The following is a 16663-nucleotide window of genomic DNA, read 5'->3' on the forward strand; positions in this document are numbered from 1 at the left end:
TGCCATCATCACACACACTTATAAGAGGCACGAGAGCAGCAGGAGAGCTTGCAGCAGGTAAGGCACCACCACAAAAACGAGCACGTGGGCGGCCATGACGGCGAGCGTGCACACACAACGAGAGAAGGGCGGTAAGTGGGGAGGATGCAGGGGCGCTCTAGCGGACGGCGGCAGAACAACGCACCAAAACACAGCTGGCCCACGCCATGCACGCCAAGTTCAAATTACGGACGGGGAAAGTCAGATTTTTAAAAAATATTTTGCGGTTTTTGGCCCATTTTGGGAATATTGGATCCCGGGTCCAAAATATCCAGTAAGTGGGGATGTCCGGAAAGTGGGCATCCAGATAGTACGGGGATTACTGTATATGATAAGAGTTGCACAGTTTGGTAATCAGTAGGATAGTCTCTATCCCACAAGCATTTAGGAGTGATTTAAGCAAACTAAGCATAGGCTGTAGTATGGAAGACTCATGCTTTTTGTTCAGTCAATAAAGTATGAGTGATAAATGAATAACAGCATATCCCATATTACTGGGCCACACTGATAATTCTCTATTTTTTGCTTTTTGTATCCTTTTCCTTGATTGTACCCACACCATTTCTTAGTGATAAATGATGTTGATGACAATACAGTATTATCTCTTAGGTTGCCCACAAGTATGGTGCCATAACATATGTGGATGAGGTACATGCAGTTGGATTATATGGAGAGAATGGGGGTGGCATCGCTGACAGGGATGGACTCCAGGACAAGATTGATGTTGTATCAGGAACACTTGGTAAGGCATAGGAAGATAAAAACATTAACAAGATGACTGGTAGTTTAGGTACAGTATTGCATTGTATTGGAGAAGTATTTTTTTGTTGAAAATTAACAGCTCGTTGCCTTAGGTCCTGTATTTACGTGTATTAACTTTGTGGTAGGTGGTGGTGACCATCATCCACTCACATGATGTAGTGCTGCCTACTTCTTCCTTCACCTTTTTCACTCTTTTTCTGTGTCTGCCCTCTCTCCTCGTATTTCTCCCATCTTTCCTGTCACTTTTATTACTTTTCTTTCCTTTTTAAATGGCTGTACATTGAGTGACAAGCCAAATGGTTTCCCATTTGCCAGGAAACCATTTACAACACTGGGTGGTAACCATATAACCAACCCATACATGTTCCCTGTGCTTCAGCAAGCAGGTTGACAGAGGATTAGTGCCCTTTCCCATAAAACTAACTCAAAGTCAGATGGCCACCCCTTATGGGATTATGGCATCTGGCTGTAGATAGAGTATTAGTACAGTAGAACTTGGGGGAAATCACAGGCATGTCGTACGGGGCCATGACAATTGTTTTAGCAAATTGAGATAGCATTTTTGCGAAACTGGGTATAACGTTAGTCAGTCAATCTAGCAGTTTATCGGATAGTGAACACTTGTATATTGAAGCCTGACTGTAATTTGTCAATATTAAAAAGTTTAGCTGGAATGATGTTTATGCCTTAAAGAGTGTTGGAGGAGGAAAGACTGCTTTTGTTGTCATGTGGTAACACAGTATATAAGTGACATAATCAGAGGTTGTCCCCGCTAGTACAGTTTAATGGCACCATTAGTTTGTTATTCTTGTTATCTTCAGATTGTTTTATTCAGCTCAGTGAAGACCTCTCACAGTTAACTGGTTAATTAAATTTGGTCTAATACGTTCAGTTTGAAAAATTTCCTAAGCGGAATATAATCATTTGTGGTAGTAAAAATGAAACAGACTTTATCATTGTATTGAAAGAACTAATGGGTAGTGATGTGATGTGCAGTTTGCTTGAGGTTCGTAAGACAATCATGCTTGGAAAATTACCAGTGTAATACATTTATTAGTCCTGTCAGGTCTCTGGGCCTGGCAGATTATGTCTGTGCTAGAGTCAGCCATTCAAGTGCTGATCCACATCTTCACGCCGCGATATTTTTCATTGATCGCTCTGTGTAAATACTGTACACTTTTCATGATAGAATGTTGGTTTTGGTGTCAATTTAAAGCTGAATAATTATATTTTTTCTTAGCACTATATATTTAAAGAAAGGAAAAGAAAGAAAATAAAAAGTCAAAATGACGAGTTGAAGTTGGGTGAAAACCAAAAATTTTATACCTTGCTGTAGAATAATGTTCAGCAAAAAAAATAAAGATATATATAAATCTGGTTTAAACCATGCAAAACTGTGATAATTTACCTCTACAATAATATATAGATTATGATTATATCTGCATTTTATTGCACAGTAAAGCAAAAGGAAAATGATGCACAATTCTTTATGATTCTCGGCCCCATATTCTCCACTATCTTTTTCTTTGATCGGTCCGTGTAAATACACTGTTTACGATAGGATGATGGTTGTGGTGTTATTTTGAAGCTGAAAAGTTGTACTTTATTGTAGTATGTTCAAAAAAGGAAAACAAAGAAAATAAAAAGTCAAAATTATAAGTTGAAGTTAGGCAAAAGCTAAAAAATTCATACCTTGCGGTAAAAAAAAGAAAAGAGGGAGAGAGAAAGAAAGAAAGAAAGAAAAGAAAAACTAATAAAGATATAGGAATCTGGTTTAAACTATGCAAAATGCACAGAGCAAGCATTCTGCAACATCATATCCAAGTCTCTGTTATGATGTGTAAACACAATTTATGTTGAACAGTTTACAAAATTTTCGTGAAATGATGAATACTTTCATCATCGGACTCTCTGAGGTTGGATTTGAAATTATGCCAAAAAGTGTCATTGGAATCTCAAAGAGTTGAATAGAAGAGACAACCAGTGTCAGCAGTTGCATTTAGCAGAGAAATAGGTAAAGCACAGAGGAACTTTTTTGTTTTCATAAATATAGTTTGTGTTTTGTTCTTGCTTAACACCAGTCTGTCTAGCTGAGCAGACCCAGTGACCCTGGGCATGCAACATCTTCCATGGGGCCATCCTGTAGGTACAGTACAGTATATACAGTAAATATGCAGGGGTCTGGGTCCCCCTTATGGGTAGACAGTCCCTCATCAGGGTTGGACCAGGGTCCTTCCCCTAGCAAGGTGCAGCGATATATGAGGTGCTTTAACTCCTGGGTGGACGCTGGAGCTGCTGCTTCTAGGGAGCAGAGCGCCATCACGCGTAGGCTCCAAGTTGTAAATGGAAAGAATACGAGGCACATTTTCTTCGGAAATGGCAGAATATATTTCATTTGTATAACTGTATGACACCCATGATTTGAAGTTTATGGATTCTATTTGTACCATAACATGCAGTCATCCTCTGAGTAACTCACAGCTTTTTATTCTTGGTATATGCCTACAATAGACCATCCATTTTAATGAATACTGTACCAAGTCTAATAATCATCATTATTCTCACTTTTCTTACCTAAAAACGGGGTGAGGTAGGGTCCAGTGAACAAGAAAAAACCCTGAATGGGGGAGAACTGAAATGTATGCCCATTTTAATCAACCACACTCATATTCACTTACTATTAAGTCCCTGAAGTCATGACTCAGCTGTTTAGGCATGAACTTTTATATTTATGTGCTTCTTCTTATTTCTCAGCTAAAGTCAGTGCTGCATACTGTACACTTTTCCATTTAATTCACTGGAGGAAACAATTTCTCTGATATTGTGTTTTTTACTTTATTTAACCTCTAATTTTGAAAGGATTAAATAAATGAAATAGGTGGTGTAATAGTCCTTAGGTAAAGTAGCGGTATAGAAGAAGAGTGTCAGAATTAATGATCAGCTGATGCGTTACTTTTACATTGTAAATACAGTAGACTTTCACTATGACGAACCTCAGTGGAATAGATGTTGGATTTAACTAATGCCTCTGAGCCCACTGAACTTTCATCAGCTGTACTGAACAACGGTTGTCAAGTAGGGCGCATCACACGGCCCTTCCGAACGTCCCTGAACCAACGGAACTACTTTTCTACTGTACCGAACAATGGGGCTTATTATATGACCTCTGTAAACCATTTTTCCTTAAACCGGGCCAGAAATTGCCCTTGCCTCTTCATAATTGCTGGGTTGTAAAAATAGTTGTAATAAAAGTATTATGACAAGAATGTGAAATAAGCTGTAAAAGGGGGAAATATTGGACCAAGTTAGTGTAAAATGGATATACAGTAATTCATTTTTAGTGCTCGAGTATGATATTGTACTCATGTATTCTCAGATGTGTGCTTGAATTTCCACCTGATTGGTGAGACCCCCATTTAGCAAACTTTCACCTGTATCAAACCTGGCTTATCCCAATTAGTACAGTGTAGTGAAGGTCTGCTGTATTGATCTTTCCCATCTGTATTATTTATGCTGGTGACCTTTAGATGATTATATTCAACTTGAGAAAGAAATGGGTTAATGAAGGGTATATCTGACCTCTTCATTTTGAAAGTCTACCCTAAAAACATTGAAAGCTAGCCAGCAGGCAGCTATATGGAACACGAGTGTGGTGGAGGGGAAGAGATGGATGTCAGGGAGATTGGTGTCCCATGTTATGGGTACGAGTGTTGTGCAGTGTTTAAAAATGCCATATTTGGGACGTTTAAGGCATGTGTTTTGCATAGTGCCCTTTCTACTTATATTATGATTTTATATATATATATATATATATATATATATATATATATATATATATATATATATATATATATATTTATATTCATACATACACATATATAAGACAAGTGATTCTTTACTTCTTATGGTGGTATCACTCTAAACTGGCGGTTTGAGTGGGGCACGAACCTCTGTGCAGTGTGCCACGATTTCCATACCCACAGTGCCTCTCTCTCTCTCTCTCTCTCTCTCTCTCTCTTGGGGGGAGATGTGCATCACCCTAGGGAATTTTGTTTCTTTTGTGTGTCTTATAAACTTGTGCTTTCATGTCTTTATTATGTTTTTTATTATATTATTGTTTTACATATGGCGCCAGATGACCTCGGTGTTGCTGCACCTTGATTTGTTTTCATTCAATCATTCTCACCCTCCTTCATCTTTCCCTCGGCTTGACAGTGTACTCAACACTGCCCCTGGCCTGCCTTCTCTCTCTCTCTCTCTCTCTCTCCTGGGGGGAGATGTGCTTCACCCTTGGGAATTTTGTTTCTTTTATGAGTGACTTATAAACTTGTGCTTTCATTTCTTTATTTGTTTTTATTATATCTAATTATATTAAAAAATATTATTGTTTTACATATGGCGCCAGATGACCTCGCTGTTGTGGCGCCATGATTTGTTTTCATTCAATCACTCTCTCCCTCCTTCCCTCCCTTCCTCCATCTCTCACTTAGCTGCACTCAACACTGCCCCTGGTCTGCCTTCCCCCCCCCCTCTCTCTCTCTCTCTCTCATCTGTGGTATTTTAGGATACATTTTGGTTATTTTCTTTTACTTTATAATGTACAGTACATATTATTTCCACACCACGCAGGAGGTAAAAGTCTTGGCGCGTTTTTTTTTTAAGAGGTGTCCCAAACAGGCCCCCAGGTCGGACTGGGTGTGTGTGAGTGTTGCTGCTCATGAGGGTTTAATGTATTATTTTTTTTACTAAGAAATTGGCATATTTTTACTTAAATTCCTGCACATTATCTTATAATCATAATTGTGACATTATTACCCACCCCAGAAATACGGTAACAGCCAATAAAAGTGACTACTTTTTTTAAGTAACACTGTAAAATATTTATGCCACGTTTCTGTATTGCCGTATAAATATTTTACGCATAATAAGTTTACTGTTCTTTCATATATTAAAATACACACGTTACCAATAGATTCTTGTGTTTATCTTATTGTGATGCTTTTTACATATATCAGAGCCGTTCACATTGCGGGTGTGGAACACATGGCAACACTGTACAGAAGTTCGTGCCCCACCCAAACCGCCAGTTTAGAGTGGTACCACCATAGTACCCTATCCATTTCCTTCTCTACCTTTTCCTGGTTTTCTTTATTTTTTGTTCTGTTATCTCCTTTAGATTTATTTTCCTTTCCTGCATTTTCTTCCACCCCTTATGCTCATCCTTGATTTCCTTGATATGTTCATCTTGCATCTTTGTTTTTGATTCATACTTTTCGAGATTACTTTTCATCGTATCCCTTTCTTCTTCCAACCTCTTATTTGCTATTTTAAGCTGTTCTGTTTCATTTGATTCCGAATCATTACTCATTTTAATTTTGATACATCTTTCTCTTGCTCTGCAGGACATGAACAGATGCTCTCCACCTCGTTTTTCTATTCCTTAATCTCTTTCTCTTGTTGTAGTGTTCGTTTCTGCAACTCTCTAATTGCTGACTATTCCTTTTTAAATTCCTGGGCACTACTCTTAGCCATTTTTTCTACACCTGCAACTCTTGTTTGGTTCAGTTTAATACTCCCTCCATTCCGGTCTTCTTGTGTGTGTGTGTGTGTGTGTGTGTGTGTGTGTGTGTGTGTGTGTGTGTGTGTGTGTGTGTGTGTGTGTGGAATCTATTTCACTTTATTATTTTTTCTACCAAACTATATGCTGTTATTTGTTTAATGATGGACATTATTCTGACAGCCTAATAACACTTGGATAGTGTACTTTACATTTTAAAACTGAATGATTTATTGAAACTTTGTTTCAGGGAAAGCATTTGGTAATATTGGAGGTTACATTGCTGGGAATGGAGCTTTGGTGGATATGATCCGAAGTTATGCAGCTGGGTTCATTTTCACCACCTCATTGCCTCCTACTGTGGTGTCAGGTGCTCTCGCTGCTGTCAATACCTTGAGCAGTCCTGAAGGCAGGGCACTAAGGGCACTGCATCAGAAGAATGTACGATACCTCAGGGATGCACTCATAAAAAATGGACTACCAGTTGAACACTGTCCCTCACATATCTTGCCAGTCCATGTGAGTAATGATTATGATTAGAATATTTGAACAGACTATTAATATTGACCTCCTGATGTGCTTGAAAAATAACGCCTTAAGCACAGGGACTTTGTTTTACTGTAATGTTCTCAAGGAGCAGAGTATATCCTCATTTTTCACAGAGTATCTCTGAAAACTTCCATGCACCTTGAATTGCAGAAATTGTTTCCTAAGGACCATTGTTATTTGTTTAATGAGGGGGATGAAATCACCAAATTTTCCCAAGGTCACCGTTTTGGCCCTCTTGAAAAATGTACCCCGAGCAGACACATACATAAAAACACACTGATCATTAGACATAAGGACTAGCAAAGGAACAATAATATAATGAAGTGACCAGTAAGTGGAATTTTAACTCATCTTAAATCTGTAGTTGATTATTTGATGGTTGTTGTGGGAGGAGGGTGGTACCTGAGACTTATGGGCCAGAGGAAGGGGAATGACTAGTGCCTCCAACCCCTCCAGGGCTGAGGCTAGGCTTTGAAGCCTTCAAAACCACTCCTCCTGGATTGATCAGAGGTTTGTCTTGCTGGGTCTGTTAGTGTGGGCATGCCAGGACGGAGGAACAGAGATGGCAGGGCTGGAGGTGAGATCATGAAAGCAGTGATGAGGCACTGCAGTGTCTCATTGATTTTCTTAACCAGCAGTGATCTCTTCTGCAACTACATGGTCAGTATCAGCATAAACTGCTTTGAGTCATTTAGTGTTGGGAATTTCATTTAGTATTGCTTCATTGAAGTGGTCAGCCATCTCCAGCACTGCTAAGTTGTTGCTCTGTCAGTCCCTCTGCTATCCTCTCTGATACTGTAACTTCCGTTTCCATGTTTACAATTGGTGTGAGGCATTCATCCTTCTCCTACACCTATATTTCATTGTCACATCTCTTGATTACTGTAAAGTTGTCAAATGATTTAATCCCTTGTGATTTCGTTCAACCCTTTCTTCTGTCTCTGCTGCTACCCTGATTGTATCAGTGATTAGTGTCACGAGGACTGTGGTGTTGCAGGAGTAACATGCACCACCTATGTTGGATGTCCTCATTACTCACATTCCCCAAGGCTGACACTGTGTATATTTTCACATCCTTTACACTGTAATACAGGGCAGCCTTCAAAATTTGAAGTCCTTGTGGCCATGGATTATCTGAACTTTTGAAAAGTTCATACTTTAGAAGGGAACATATACCTGCTATCCTTGTCTTATTCTTATAGTTTAGGTATACTGCACAATACATTTAACATGACTAATATGGGCTAATCCAATATTCCAGTGTTTTTAAAACAGTTGTTACTATTTATTTCATAACTCAAGTTTAAATATTATCTCTATAATACCCACTATTCTCCATGAAGTAGTTTTCTTGCCTCTTTCCTCATGTTCTGTGTACTCACTTATATTCTGAAAGACTTTGCAGCTGTATACTTATTTAACATCCACCACCAATAAGTTGTGAGGGAACATGATTTTGCATTTATTTATTTTATATGTATTGTTATTATTATTATTAATTATTATTATTATTATTATTCATTATTATTATTATTATTCATTATTATTATTATTATTATTATTATTATTATTATTATTACTGTTGTGTGGTAGGTGGGGGCACTCACCATCCACTCACATGATGTAGTGCTGCTTTGGATGTCTACTCTTTCCTTCCTCCCTTCCACTTCTGTTTTTCATTCTTTCCTCTTCCATCTGCCAGCGGATGGCTTGACACTTCCTCTTCTGTCTTCCTTTCCATCATTCTTTCCTCTTCCTTCTGCCTTTGGGTGACTCTGAACTGAGTGATAAGCCAAATGGTTTCCTGTACACCAGGAAACCATTTACTACACTGGGCGGTAACCATATAACCAAATTATGGCGCCAAGTGGTTGAGTGGGTAATTAAGGCGCTTCAGTAGGATTGAGCCTGTGAAGATTTATATCCAAGGGGTGGTTGGGGTTTATTGATCGTGTAATGCCACTCAGGGATGAGTGAGGCAGGCCACTCTCATCTTAAATGTCAGGACCAACTAGCCTAGCCCAGGACACCTATGCTCCTTGTGGGGCAGCATAGGTTTGGCTAACGAATGGAATGGATGGATATTATTATTTTATTTATTTATTTATTTTTAGATACACAAATATACATACAGTATCTTTCACTGCTGCCTTGCATTTGCGAATGGGTGTTGAGCTGACTTACGTTTACAACCTACTGAAATGTTTGGTATAATGCAGTCATTCCATGCTCCATGGGTTTGCATATTTAATCGACAGAATGCTTAGCTAGTTTACTGTTTATTTATAATATACAATGGCCTCGCGTCCAGTACAGTAATTAGATCAGACAGCACTTCTCTACAAAACAGATAATAACTCTTATGGGGAAAACATTTAGATCAGACAAGACTTTAATTTAAAGCACAAAAATCCCAAGAATGTTGTAAACCGTAATAGGCAAAGACAGAAAAATGAAGATTAACCCATGGATTGCAAGCCACAGCTCAGGCTGGGTAGTGTGGCGTTGCGAGCCACAACTCGGGCTGTGTTGGCCGTGCATCACCGCTAACTACTCCACCCCTACTCAAACTTACGAATGGCGCTACACAAAGACGGAGAGAGAGAGAGACTAGATTTTTTTCTCCCCATTGATTAATTTTAGAAAGGTCCTGGTTCAGAGAAATTGCTGTGTTTATTTGGGAATTTATAATATCAAATTTGGTTGTACGTGAGGTAACCAGGATCTCAAGAGCTTGAATGGTGTGTGAATGAATGTCTGGCCCATTTCACTGAGCATGATGATAGTTCTCCCTCTGTCATTCTTTCTCTTTCCCTGTTTTCTAGACCGTCCTCCGCCTTAACTTCAGGGAATAAAAGTTAGGGAAATGTTGATGATGAAATTAATACATGGTATTTGATGTGTGTACAGGTTGGTGATCCTCTGCTATGCACCAAAGTGTCTGATGAGCTGCTGCGTCACTATGGCCACTATGTCCAAGCCATCAACTACCCAACAGTACCTCGGGGTCAGGAGAAGCTTCGCATTGCCCCAACACCCCAGCACACTCCACCCATGATGGACCTGTTTGTAGCAGATCTCCTTACTGTTTGGAAGGAGCAAGAACTTCCACTGCACACAAAAAATTGTACCGAGGTATTATTTATTATCATCTCCGACTCCTAAACAGCATAGGTAATTTTCTGTGTAGATATGAATGGGAGAAAAGAATTCATTTTCATTTTTGAAGGCTCTGACATGCTTGCATGCATCAGCCTTCATCGCCTGACGGTGGCTTTCCATGCTTCATGATCTCAGGCAGCTTCTCTGTTTAGTCCCTTAACCCTGAGGTCACACTCAGTGACCTTGTCCCAGGTCTTCTTCGGTTTACCTTTTGCTGCCCTACTCCCAGCATTAACACTTCTCACTTTCTGCACCCAATTATCATCCCGCATCCTCTCCACATGCCTGAACCTTCTCAGTCTACTTCTCTTCATCACAACACCAATACACTAGTCCCATCCTACATCTCAACTTTTCCATCATAAACCTAGCCCCCCCAGGCCTTGCGCTCAAGGACACACTGCACATCCATCTAATTATTGCCATTTCTGTATGTTTGAGCCTGCAAATATCCTCTTCCTTTACTGCCCAGGACTCACTACCATACAGCATTACACTCGTAACACATGCTGCATACCAAGATCCCTTAGCATGGAGGAAGAGCCCTTTCAATGTCAGGAGAGGCAACAGCTCCCTGAACTTCTTCCAACCACTCCTTACTTTAGCCACAGAGCTAGTTCCTGCCCCATCTCCAGCACATAACATGTCTCCCAAATTTAAAAAAAAAACTCTTCCTCACACTCAGGAGACTCACAGCAAATTCAATCCTTTCATGCCTGGCAATCTCCACCTGCTCTCCCTGACACACTGTACACATGAAATCAGCATTATCCCGCAGTCTGCCCCTAATGCCACTACATCTCTTATGCACCCACTTATCACAAACACTGCATGATGAACTTACTTCCCACGCCCTTGTGACAAATTGCACATGGTCACTCCTCCTTTTCTTTGACAATGCTGTCCTCAACCCTAGATACCATCACTTTAGTTTTATCTGCATGTACTGTTAAGCTCTTGTGCCCCATACCATCTCTCCACTTCCTAAGTCTCTCCTCTGCCTCCCTTTCATTTTTCTGCAATCAACACCAGATCATCAGCATACCACATCTCCCGCGGGATTTCGTTTCTGAAGTCATGTGAGAGGGCTTCAAGTACCATGATAAACAACAAAGGGCTCAGGACTGACCCCTGATGCACACCAACATCACGGAAAACTCATCACTCAAATCTCCATTCACCCTTACCTAGGAGTGAGCACCCACATACATGATCATATCGACCCTAGCCATCCACTCTTCAGTGTCAGACTTTCTCATTGCCCACTTCATCACCTCTCTAGGGACTCGGTCAAAGGCCTTCTCCAAATCAGCAGAACGAAGCTCAGTTCCCTTTTCTTTCCTATATACCGGATATTTATCCTGAAGCTGGCTATCTATATCCATATCTATTTATCTATCTATCTGTCTATATATATATATATATATATATATACTAGCAAAAGTGCAAGAATGATTGATTATGAAGGATGGAAATCAATGGAAACAGTTGTTATTGCCTAACCCTGGCGTGGCCAACCTTATTTGTCAACAACAGGTAAACAACTGCTTCTGTGGAGACTTCCTGCACTTACGGTTCAGCACATGTACCATGCAGGGATCCGATGCCTCCATGTAGTAGACAGCCTCAGCAGGGTCAGACTAGAGTCCTTCCCATGGCAAGGTATAGGGAGACAGTGTGACAGTATAATGTGGCTTGTGAACAGTGTTGTACACTGGAAAATTATCTCAATTAGCCTTTTTATTTTTTCATAAAAATAAGATGAGATAGTTTGGGCATGTGGAGAGGATGGAGGATGACAATTGGGTGCAGAAAGTGAGAATTGTTAATGTTGGGGCTAGGTTTGCGTGAGGTTGACCGAAAAAAAACTGGGATGAAGTCAAGCATGACCTCAGGGATAAGGGACTGAATAGGGAAGCTGCCAGAGATTGAATATCATGGAGAGCCTCCATTAGGTGACACAGCAGATGCATGCAAGCATGTGGGAGCCATTAAAAATTAAACGATTCATTGTTGCTGATTACTTTTTTTCCTTTCAGGAATGTACATTCTGCAAGAAACCACTCCTTTTTGATGCATTGGAAGCACGGGAACGATGTGCACCAGTTTGTGACAAACCATTCTGCCCTCAATTGGCAGAGTGCTTCTAGCAGTGAGAGGGATGAGACATACAAGTAGCTTGATCGTATATAATGAACATGTGCTTTGTCTTGGGTTTGTTGAAAATTGTCATCAGCAAGTATGAAAATATTTTTATGTAACTGAATGTAGTTCTTGTTAATAATTTTAATAAGATATGAAACACCACAGTGTACTGGTAATACAAAAGCTTTTTGTGTAAATAGCATGGAACGAACAATTGAAGAATAATTCATAATTATTTTTCTGTTGTCAGAACTAATGTAGTTTCCAGGATTGACATGGGGATGGAAGATTCAGGTCAAAACTATTACCTCTTGAATTTTAATTGAAAGTGAAGAGTCTCTGGTATTCTTCCTTCTCTCTTGTTTATTAAGAATTTCAAGGTTTTTTGCAACGAAGGTCCTGGCCCATCTCTATCAGTAAGGGCAGGAGTGCCTACTCTGTAGGAAAGGCCCAGGTTCTAATGCTGTCTGGTATGTAAGGTATTGGAGTTTGTGGACAACAAGGCTTGCAAAGCCCAGCTTTATTGCACACAGGCAAAAAAATCTTCGTTATTTAAGTGAAAACCTACATTGCAAAATCCAATTAACCTTTGTAGAAAGCGCAAACTCGGGCCGTAAAAGCATCAGTTTGGGTCTGCTTCTTTTTTCTTTATTTCTTCATCAGTCATAACTCTAGGATGGAAAGTAATACATGTGTGTTGGACACCACAATGCTTAGTAACAACTTTCGTACATATTTTGAGGAGCATTTGAAATACAGTATACGTGTTACCAGCTTAAAACTTTCTCTAGCACTTGGAGGCCTTCTCATATACAGTACTTAAGTGTTGCCTCATTCCACACCAGGTCAGTGGAGGGAGGGAAGGTCCCTGGTGGAAAGTAGGGCCTTGGGGAAAAAAATAGGTCCAATGGAAACTTAGGGCAATTATGAAAAATTGGCCCATGGAGAAATATGTTATTGGAGGGAAATCAGTCCACGTGGAAAAATAGGTTCAAGGAGGCAAAATAGGTTCAAGGGGGGTAGGTAGATTGGGGAAAATTATTTACGATGAAACAGTTCCGAAGGGGAAAACAGGTAGGTCGGGGGTGGGGATTGGCATCTAAGGGGTGTAGCCGGAATGGGTTTGTGCTATCAGTATATAGTGTGCATTTGGTAGCTAGTTTCCATAAAAAGATCATATGTTAGAAGACAAATTATAATATCTAAAATTAAGATGTAGGGATGAAAAATGTGCAGAAACTTTATAAAAGATCTTAGAAAGGAGAGAACGTTTGGGGTGGGAGGAGATTCAGGACTGTATACCCATTACTATATTCCACTAAATACAAACAATTTGTGAGTACAATGTGGAATGTACTAAAGGGTTTGGAATTCTGAATCTCCTCCCATCCCAAATGCTTTCTTGTCTCTGTGCGTTTTATTTCTTTCTCCACTCTTTGCGTTTTAACATCTTGACAATAATTTTAGGAGAAAATTTTTGTATTCTAGTAAAGTACAGAGATATGGAGCCCCTTATAGTGTTACTCTTTACTTGGTTAGCATCTCTTCCAGTGGAAAAAGTGATCAAGATGATGGTAATTGAGACAGAATATCTAGCCCCTTTGGTGTCCAACAACCCCAAGACCCACCACATGAGATCAAAGAATGAAAATACTCCTAATTTGGAGTGTTGAACAGGATCTGTTTTTTATTGAGTACTGAATTATCTGTGTTATTATACATAACCATTAAAACTTAACTATGTTAGAATGAAGTAGTATGTGTATGATACCAAACGTCCCACTGAAAATACAGTGAACTTAATAGGAGGAGCATTCCAAGTGCCAAATGTAAAACATATGAAAAAACATACAGCAAGATTGTGTTTACTTCTAAAATAGACTATCATACTTGTTAAACTAATGAAAGTATTTTTTTTTTTTCCCCCCCCAAATAAATGTAGTAGGCTGTAATGCAGTTTTATAAGTGATGTACAGCCTAATTTAGGTCTGATTTCATATGTTCAGTTGCATGACAGCCAGTAAAGTAATCTGAATTAGAAGTTTTTTAGTTTGGGTGCAGATCACTTTTTGTGTGAGAGTAATTTAGATGTGGTAGGTGGGGGCATTCACCATCCACTCACTCGATGTAGTGCTGCTCTCAGGTGTCTGCTCTTTCCTCTCCTCCATCCTTCTTCTTTTCATCCTCTTCTGTTTTCCTTTCCTTCATTCTTTCCTCGTCCTGCGTCCGGGTGACTTTTTGCTCCCTCTTCTGTTTTTCTTTCCTTCATTCTTTCCTCTTCTGTCTGCCTGTGGGTGACTCTACACTGGGTGACAAGCCAAATGGTTGCCTGTACACCAGGAAACCATTTACTACACTGGGTATTAACCCTATAACCAAATTTTGGCACCTGGTGGTTTAGTGGGTAATTACAGCATTCCAATTGGATTGAGACGGTGAAGGTTTATATCCAAGGGGTTGTTGGGGTTTATTGCTCAAGTAATGCCACTCAGGGATGAGTGAGGCTGGTCTCTGTCATCTTAAATGTCAGGACCAACTTGCCTGGCCCCAGGCCCCTATGCTTCTCATGGTGCAATGTAGGATTGGATGATGGATGGATGGATGGTAATTTAGATGAAAAATGAATTATTTGATAGGTAATGAACCAGTCACAAAAGCAAGAGAAGAGAAAGATTTGGGATTGTTGGTCCAAGATAGTTTGTCACCTGAAAAACACATTAGCAAGACAGTTAGAGAGATGTATAAACTCTTGACTAACTTAAGAATAGCATTTCATTACATGGATGAGGAGATGATGAAAAAATTGATAGTAGCCATGATTCGCCCCAGGTTAGAATATGCAGCAGTATTGTGGTCCCCACACAAAAAGATATAAACAAGATCGAAAGCATACAAAGAACAGCAACCAAGATGGTCCCTAGCCTGGCAGATCTGTCATACAGAGAGAAGCTGGAAAAGGTGGATCTGCCTTCCTTAGAGGAAAGGAGAAAGAGAGAGGGGCGACATGATTGCAGTGTTCAGGGCCATTATGGGAGTCGATAAAATTGACAGAGAAGATCTGTTTTTATGGGATAGGAGAGTAATATGAGGACATGGAATGAAACTGAAGAAGCCAAGCGGCTTGAAGGATATCAAGGAATAAATTTTTCCTTATAGATGCATAGACCTGTGGAATAGCCTGGACAAAGGATCGTCCACTCTAAAAACTTAACGAGCTCAAAGCAAAATTTGATTTATTGAGAAACAGCCTAAGACCCCATGAGCATAGCTCATTGCCTGTATATCACAACTAGGTAAATACACACACACATGCACCAGTTTTCTGGAATCAGATGGTCCAGCTTCTCTTTTAATCTGACCAAAATTATGAGAGGGCACTTGAAATTCCTGTGCTCACCAGACTAATTTACCAGGCTGCCGCAGATATTGTTGAGTGTAGTGCATGATCCCTTGGACCATTTACACTGCATGGCTTGGTGGTGATCCCTGTATTTTGTCTGATTCTTATCTTATTTTATTACTTACATTTAACTCAAGCTATGGCTTCCAAGAAAGGTGCAGGTTTTAGTGGTGATGTCATGTGTAAACACCGGTCTATTCCGGTACGGTCAAACCTCCTTGATCATGGTTAATTGGTCCATCAAACTACCGGAGTGACAAAACCCCTCAGTAATCAATACAGCAGTAAATAGAAATAAATGTTAATTAGTTCAGGACTTACAAGTTTGCATTCACTTTTTTGCCTAATATCTGAATAATAACCCCTAAAAAAGACTGGAGGGACTGGATCAGCAATGTTTTTGCTGATTCTGCTATCCACGATCATGAACCAGACAACCCCTTTCTCTCATATTTCTCCCTCTTTGTGAACCAGTGTTACCAGTGTATTTTGTCTGTGATTACAAAATTCTCACAAGACCACTCATAACCATCGATATCTGTTCTTGTGAATATAACACTTAGTCATCAAATTTCACATTCTTTTAGTTAAGTCCATCCTTCCATCATCCAATCCTATGTTTCCCCATGAGGAGTGTTGGAGCCCGGGGCTAGGTAAGTTGGTCCTGACATTTAAGATGAGAGTGACCAGCCTCGCTCATCCTTGAGTGACATTATGTGAGCAATAAACCTCAACCATCCCTTGGATATAAACCTGCACCTGCCCAGTCCAATTGGAGCGCCTTAATTACTCACTAATTCGCCAGGTGCCATAATTTGGTTATAGGGTTACCACCCAGCATAGTAAATGGTTTCCTGGTGTACTGTACAGGAAACCATTTGGCTTGTCACTCAGTGTAGAGTCACCCACAGGCAGAAGGAAGAGGAAAGAATGAAGGAAAGAAAGACAGAAGAGGGAGTGTAAAGTTACCCGTAGGCAGAAAGACAAGGAAAGAATGAAAGAAAGGAAGATAGAAGAGGATGGAGGAGAGGAAAGGGCAGACACCCAAC

General features: G+C 39.9%; 1 protein-coding gene across 5 annotated transcripts in view; it reads left to right on the plus strand.

Moving 5' to 3' along the window:
* Alas (5-aminolevulinate synthase) overlaps positions 1–15370 on the plus strand; it is a 100562-nt gene extending 85192 nt beyond the window's left edge. For all 5 annotated transcript variants that reach the window (XM_080266112.1, XM_080266115.1, XM_080266116.1 and 2 more), the window contains 4 exons: positions 649–781; positions 6609–6877; positions 9818–10042; positions 12109–15370. In XM_080266112.1, the coding sequence (XP_080122238.1) occupies positions 649–781; positions 6609–6877; positions 9818–10042; positions 12109–12219 (738 nt within the window). In that variant the 3' untranslated portion in view covers positions 12220–15370. The remainder of the gene's footprint in view (positions 1–648; positions 782–6608; positions 6878–9817; positions 10043–12108) is intronic.
* The last annotated feature ends 1293 nt before the right edge of the window (positions 15371–16663 follow it).

Source organism: Coenobita brevimanus, chromosome 18, assembly GCF_032717465.1.
Source record: "Coenobita brevimanus isolate Jiangsu-jjx chromosome 18, ASM3271746v2, whole genome shotgun sequence".
Taxonomy (NCBI): domain Eukaryota; kingdom Metazoa; phylum Arthropoda; class Malacostraca; order Decapoda; family Coenobitidae; genus Coenobita; species Coenobita brevimanus.